Here is a 7,308-nt window from a genome sequence, read left to right as displayed (position 1 = left end):
GTAAAGAATGGTAAATTTTAACCTTCTTGTAATTTGATTTGAGGTGTAAAGAAATATAAAGAGAATTAAAAAAAAATTATGTTTTAATTTTATCTTTATTTTATTATATTAATTTTAAAATTTATTATTTTAGATATTCTTTATGACGCGATAAAAAATACTCGCATCGTCCAACGCTCACATTCCGTCAATGCCGACATCAACTTTAATGATGACACCGACTTCGACACCGATGCTGACTCCGATGCCGACGCCAAGTTCAACACCGATACCGACTTCGACGGCAGCTTTGATACCAACACCAACTTTGATGTCGACGCCGACATCGACTTCGACGTCGACGCTGACACTGACTTCGACGTTGACGCCAATGTCAATTTTGACGTCGACGTCGACATCAATACTGATACTGATTTTAACAAATGAGATACAATTGCTTGAATGTGTAAGTCTTTAATAAAAGTGAGTATAATTTCGTAACTTTATATATTTAACCTTTGTTACCTTCACTTTCCTCCCACATACAGTAACAATGTTATGTTAATGAACTTTCCCTCTTTCCCTCCCTCCCTCCCAAATAAAGAGAATATAAGTTGTTTATTTTCCTTCCCTTTTACTGCATTCCCCCCTTTTCTTTTCCATTAATGAACCTTCGTTCATCTCATCCAAACATAGATTTAGGGTTTAAGGGCATTTCCAATAGTTAAATCTCATCATAAACTTTTTTGTAATTTTCAATATGTCGTATTAATGTCACATCAAAAGTGAAAAAATCTATTATTCTCTCCACAATAAAAAAAACCTCCATACAATTTTTTTGTGGGGCATACATTACAAATCACACATCTTTATTTATTATTTTTTCATTTAATATTTCTATATAATTTTTACTTAATATTTTATTTAATTCTCATTTAATTTATTTGTAATTTTTAATTAATAAATTAATGAATTTATGATTTTTAAATTTAATTTAATTTATAATTTTTATTTAATATTTAATTAATTTATGAATTTTAATTTAATTATAGTCATTTGTATTTTTTTAATTTATCAAATATATTTATTGTCAAAAAATGTATAATTTAATTATTAAATAAAATAATTAATGATTTTAAAAAGTCAAACATTAATTTTTAATGATTAATAGTTCCATTTTCAAAAAAAAATATATTTGAAAAATTAAATCGTACTCTTAAAATAAAAATCTCAAAGTTTATCTTCCCATTCATTAGAGTTTTTTTTTTTTTTAAGCTTTTTTAATTTTATAAATCTTTTAAACTATTTGGATTGGAGATGCTCTAAAAAGGTACGAACTCCGCCGGGCTGGTATCTGCCATTAATGGGGAGAAAGGATGAGACCAGAATGGCAAATCCGAGATTCGATTTCGAATTAGTTCATAATTGGAAATCTGTTGGAATACAAGAAAGTAAAGTGGTTTGGTTTAAATTTTAATTTAAATTAGATAAAATAATGTATTTGTATTTATAAATATTAATAAAAATTAAAAATAGTATTTATTATTTTTAATGTCCTTATAAGGAATGTCCTCCTACATTGTTGACCAATGGACAAGTCACTCCCCTCTAATCTTGTCTCATGGCTCCGGTTGAGGAGAGGGTGATAATTTTTCTATAATAATTCTCGTATGATATACATTCATTTTAGAACTTTATTCCAAAAAAATAAATCTGATACAAATGTAAATATTTTTCATTTTATAAGTCGATTTTTTATATGTATTTTAGACGTGGGACTTGATTATATTCACATTATACATAGAGATAGCAAACGAACTTAATCAAGGGTAGGGATCCTCTGGTACAGGATCTCTAGATCATCCCTGATCCCTTATTTATTCATTGGTTGGATGAATTGGACCCTACTATTTAACAGGTGGGGTCCAGTTCATCTAACCAATGAATGGGCAGGGCCAGGAGTGAATCTAGTGCATGACTAGGGGGGCCACGACCCCCTCTAACTTTGGGACATGTTCACATATATTAGATTCCCTATATGTTTAAAGGTCGTGTAATCATGTGACAAAAGACACATCAGCCATGAAATCTAATGTGTATGCTCCATCTTCATTCATATTTTATTTTGTGCCTCAATCGGTAATGCAAATACCTTTTATTGAATCTCTCTAATTAGCTCGACTTGTTTCAGTCTAAATTCATCACTTTCGAAATTGTGCTCTAACATCATGGCAACTGGCGAGCAAAAGTAGCACGAAGTTCAACAAGACCGATGCAGGAGGACTAGCCTAGGGACGCATCTCTACCACTTAATTTCTAACACCAATTTCAATTTCTCAAACCTTTCTTTGGAGGGTAGCGAATGGAAGCAGATTCAGAAATTAATGAGCGTCATAATATATTTCCTTATTGTAGCATTAGCAAGTATATGTAGGATGATTCTCATAATATATTTCCTCGTGATTCCTCGTAAAATTATTTGAGAAGGGAGAGGACTATTGGATATAGAGTTTGGTTAGGAGCAACTCTGGGTCTAGTGGCTAGCGCATGAGATGTTACCACAATGAGGTCTGGGATTCGAATCTCGGCAAAGCCGAGGTAAATGTCTTCCTTATGTGCTAGTCACTATTCCAAAGGCTAGTAGTCGTCCCGTGATTTACCTCCTCCGTATTGACCTTGGGACGGGTTGGCAGAAGCGCTAGGGGCGAGCGTATTCACCTTTGCCACAATTGGTTAGGAGCAACTCCCTGCTCAATGAGACAATAATCACAACATGAATAATACGAGATGTTAGACATCACTGTGAGTATTCTATTTATTATTTTAATTATTGTATTTTTTTTATTATTGAAAATTATATACCACTTATTTTTATCACTTAGTATGCGGTGCTCAAATATAAAATTCTAGATCCATCCCTGTTGATAGATTGATCACACTACCTCGTTACAACATTTTCATGGATAAATCATCGCACAACTAAAAACTGCATAAACCCGGCCCCCCAAACCTAAAATCCTAAATCCACCCCTAGACAGGGTCTCTTATGATCCAAAATTTTCTTGACTAGAGGATCTGCCCCCTTAATCAAACGAATAGTATGAAAATATTAATATTTGAATTTAAATTTAAAAATATATATAATATTAGAATTGCACGGAAATATAATAAAATTTGAGTTTAAGTTCAGTCCGAATTGATTGAATCTATATCAGAATCAAATTATAATTCAAAATAATTTAAATTCGAACTCACTTTCGAGTTATTCAGATAAATTATGAAAAAATAATTACAGTCGGATTCGAGTGCAACTCGTCTCGCAAATGACTCATAAATAATTAAATAAAATATTATAAATTTAAATTTAGTTAGAAAAAATTATCAAGCGCGTTTCAAATTCTAACTCCAATTCAATAATTTCGAGTATAAATCAAATATTTTAAAGCCGATTCAAAAACTGGCCAACAGACTCGTTTCTCTCTGGTCCTGTATTAAATAAATATTAAACTTTAATATATTTTTTATAGATGGTAAGGAAAAATATACTTCTAAAATAATTTCCTTTAAATAACTTTTACGAGTAATTAAAAAATTGGAAGTAGTATTGCAAGCAACCATTACATTTTCATGTGATCATAAAATATTCTAGACAAAAATTAAAAGGCACCATTTATCAGTATTAGTATTATTATTTTTAAAAACATTAAAATAATATTTCATCATATTTATGATCTTCAAAATACTCTTATTTTAAATACTTTAATATATCAATATTTTATGTATAATAATTTTAATTAAATTGAGCTCATTTAGTTTAGTATATTGTAGTAACTATACAATAATATTGAGATAAAAAGTATCTTCGATCGGGATGAAGAATATATTGACGGTTGTTTAAAAAATAATTATAGACTTTTTAAATTTATATCAATTTACCCTTTATACTTTTTTTTTTTCAAGATGCTATCAAAAAAATTAAATCGTTAAAAATATCTCTAGATTTTTAAAATTTTTAGTATTTGATTTTCTAACTAATTTTTTTTAATAACAGAAAATTAATTTCGCATACATATGATTCCATCAAATAGAGAACAATTCGACTGATTAAATTATTTTACAAAATTAATTACTAATTAGAAGTAGTGGATTTAAAGGTGACAATCACTACCATCATTACCATGATTGCCGGTCTCTTCCTCCTTTGCCCCCATCATAGGGAATGACTTAAAGACCGGTAGACTTGAGAGTAACAACTCGAGGTTGTTGATCGATGGTGTGATCAAATAATGATCGTAGAATTTCGATGGCATAGATGACGAAGGCAAGGAGGCCCATTGCGAAGGAGGAGGCTTGTCGATGACCGAAAAAGCAGCAAGGGCGGCGATGGAGGATGGGTGGGGGAGGAGCACACCGGGGATACTCTCAAGGTAGTTAAACTTCTCGCGAAGCAACAAGATGAAGCTCAAATCCTCCATTACCTTCATTTATTAATTTGATGCATTTTATATTACATACATAAATTAAATTCATGTATTATATAAATTTATTATAGAATTTAGCATTTATAATTTTTTACAAAATAGTATATTTGTGATTATAGATTTTAATTTAACAATTTAAAGATTTTGCCACAACATATTTTTTCCTAATTAAAAAAATTAATTATATACATATTATACGAAATCTATAATTCTATAAAATTCCAATGATGATAATCGATTAAAATAATAATGTTGATAATTATTTAATTCCACATTTATTTGTTTAAATTTTATTTTAATTGAATTCAAATATTATTTCCAGATATTAAACAAATATACACTCAAATTAAAAAGATAATATTGCTAATTGGTATTGTAAAAGATTTTAAAGTGATAAATACGAAGAAAAAAAAATCTTTTAATTAATATTTGAGTGCCTGAAAATTTATGGTCAAAGTCAAAACACATCTTCTTTGTTTTTTTACTGAAATAGTAGAAAGATGTTCCTTTTCATTTATTATCAAAACATATTTTTCCATTGCATGCTGATATTTTTAATTTTTATCTTTATCCCTATAGTATTCATCCTCATCAAATATTCATCCTCTATCTACATCCATCTTCGAATCAAACATTCTCTATACAAATATTTTTCTTCATTTCATCCCATTATCATTATTTTTAAAAATATAGTAGAATATCATATAAAAAAATAAATTAAACATGTACTATACTACTAATTTATTCATATTCAATAAAAACATATTAAATACAAACAATATACTACTAATTTATTCATATTCAATAAAAATATATTAAATACAAACAAAAATAATGTGTGGATTTGGAAAAGAAAATTTTCTTTAATATATATAATTTAATCAGATATCTGTATCAAATATGGATAGGATTATATTAAACTCGTCTCTATACTCGATTACTCGATAGCGATATTTGATTATCTGATTATTTAATCAGGTCAAAAAAAATTTCTTCATAAGCCTCCTCTATTTGGTTCGGATATTGGATCCTTTATCGGATTCGGAGAAAACTGTCACCCCTACAGTCGTCTTATCCTATTTTTATTTCAAAATACCTTTATTTTTTTACAATGTTGTAATATTTATGAGATTATAACTATTACATGATTGTATAGCAGCTACAATCCTGTAATTGCTACACAATTATAATAGTTATAATCTCATAACTATTACAAGATAAATAATTATGAAATCATAATTGCTACTGTAAGTATCTCGAGTTAGTTTTAATGTTAATCAACTGAGGTAACTTAGTCTTTATGTATTTGATGTCTTGTGTTTGAATGTGTAGGGACTCAGGAATACAATAAGTTGAGCAGAAGTTGCAGCTAGTGAGAATGATAGCACGAGAAAGAAGTCGATGGGCTTGTTGCATCCGAGAGATGAGGAGCTACAGAAGAGTACACCGGTGGAGCGAGAAGGACGTGCGCAACTTATAGGAGGGATGAAAAGTCGGAAGGAAGTATGCTTAAGGAGAATATCAGAGTTAGGTTTAAGTGAACTCAACTTTGGACGATCAGATCATCACCTAAGCGTGTGAAAGTGATGAAGTTGACCATTCAAGGAATCGACTGAAGATGCCCTGTTGAAGTGAAGATCTGAGGCGCCTTCGACATGTCTGATGCATCTCTCGTGTAGTGGATTTGAGGTGCCTCCGATGGTTCAAGGTGCCTCAGAATAGTTGGAGAATGTTGGCAGAGAGATAAGCCACGGAATCCATGTCAGCCGATCTGAGGCGCCTTTGATTCAACTGAGACGCCTCTATTGGAACTAAGGTGATGAACCGAGGCGCTTCCATTTAGAAAGATCAATCGAGTGTTGGTAAACTTCATCTAATTAGAGGTGCCCCCGGTCAACCGAGGCTTCCCGAATTGCCACATCAACAAAATGATCACTTCGACCAGTAGGCTATAAATAATGTCCCAAAGCTAGGAGTTCATATCACACTTGTACTTTCATTTCCATTTGTGTTCTGTTAAAGTCTAAACTTCCAACTACTGTAAAGGGCTTCTTTGCCTTCGACCTTATCGAATAAGGAGATCTTTTAGTGAGTTGTTATTGTCTTGGATTAGCAACCTCCTCGGTTGTAAATCAAGTAAAAATTTTGAGTCTCTTACTTTATATTTTTATTATTTGTTTTTAAATAATTAGTATGTCCTTACTAGTTCAAAAGTAAGAGAAATAGTTAACTTTTATTGCAAGCTATTCGCCCTCTCCCCCTCTTGTCACTCCATCCAATCCAACAAGTGGTATCATAGCCCAATCATCTTTGAAAGACTAACTGCCGACTAAAGAAACGTGAAGATGGTCGGATCAAGCATCCATCCACCAAAGATCAAGAGGGAGTTTACGCTTTAGAAGCGACGAATGGAAGTATTTTTCAAAACAAATAGCGATATATTGCTAACAATTAAATATGTTTTTGAAGCAACCATGGATGAGACCGGAGAAAAAAATGAAGAGCACTAATGGAACAAGAAACACTAAACTAATTTTGTAGCTAACGGCAAGGTAGAATTTCATCTGCTGAGCGTACTACCGAGGGGCGTAGCCAGAAAATATATTAATCTTGGGTTGACTAATTTAATTAATTAAATGACTAAATACTTTGAAAAATCAAAGAACAACTTAGTAGAAATGGAACCACAAGCTAGGATTTCGGCTTTCAAATTGGTTCACATTTTATATCCCAAACTTGATATCAAAATGAACTTTATACTGTAAGCTCAATCAATTTTGAGATTGCATGATTGCACCAGGGAAGTGCGACATTTCCTAACAAGTAATAGCCCTCGAGTTTTAGATTA

General features: G+C 31.0%; 1 protein-coding gene across 3 annotated transcripts in view; it reads right to left on the bottom strand.

The window, feature by feature from the left end:
- Positions 1 to 4,050: 4,050 nt before the first annotated feature.
- Positions 4,051 to 7,308, bottom strand: part of LOC122052050 (protein RICE SALT SENSITIVE 3-like) — a 32,382-nt gene continuing 29,124 nt past the window's right edge. For all 3 annotated transcript variants that reach the window (XM_042613438.1, XM_042613439.1, XM_042613441.1), the window contains one exon: positions 4,051 to 4,457. In XM_042613438.1, the coding sequence (XP_042469372.1) occupies positions 4,128 to 4,457 (330 nt within the window). In that variant the 3' untranslated portion in view covers positions 4,051 to 4,127. The remainder of the gene's footprint in view (positions 4,458 to 7,308) is intronic.

The sequence above is a fragment of the Zingiber officinale genome, chromosome 3A, assembly GCF_018446385.1.
Source record: "Zingiber officinale cultivar Zhangliang chromosome 3A, Zo_v1.1, whole genome shotgun sequence".
NCBI lineage: Eukaryota > Viridiplantae > Streptophyta > Magnoliopsida > Zingiberales > Zingiberaceae > Zingiber > Zingiber officinale.
This window is presented reverse-complemented; position numbering and strand designations above follow the sequence as displayed.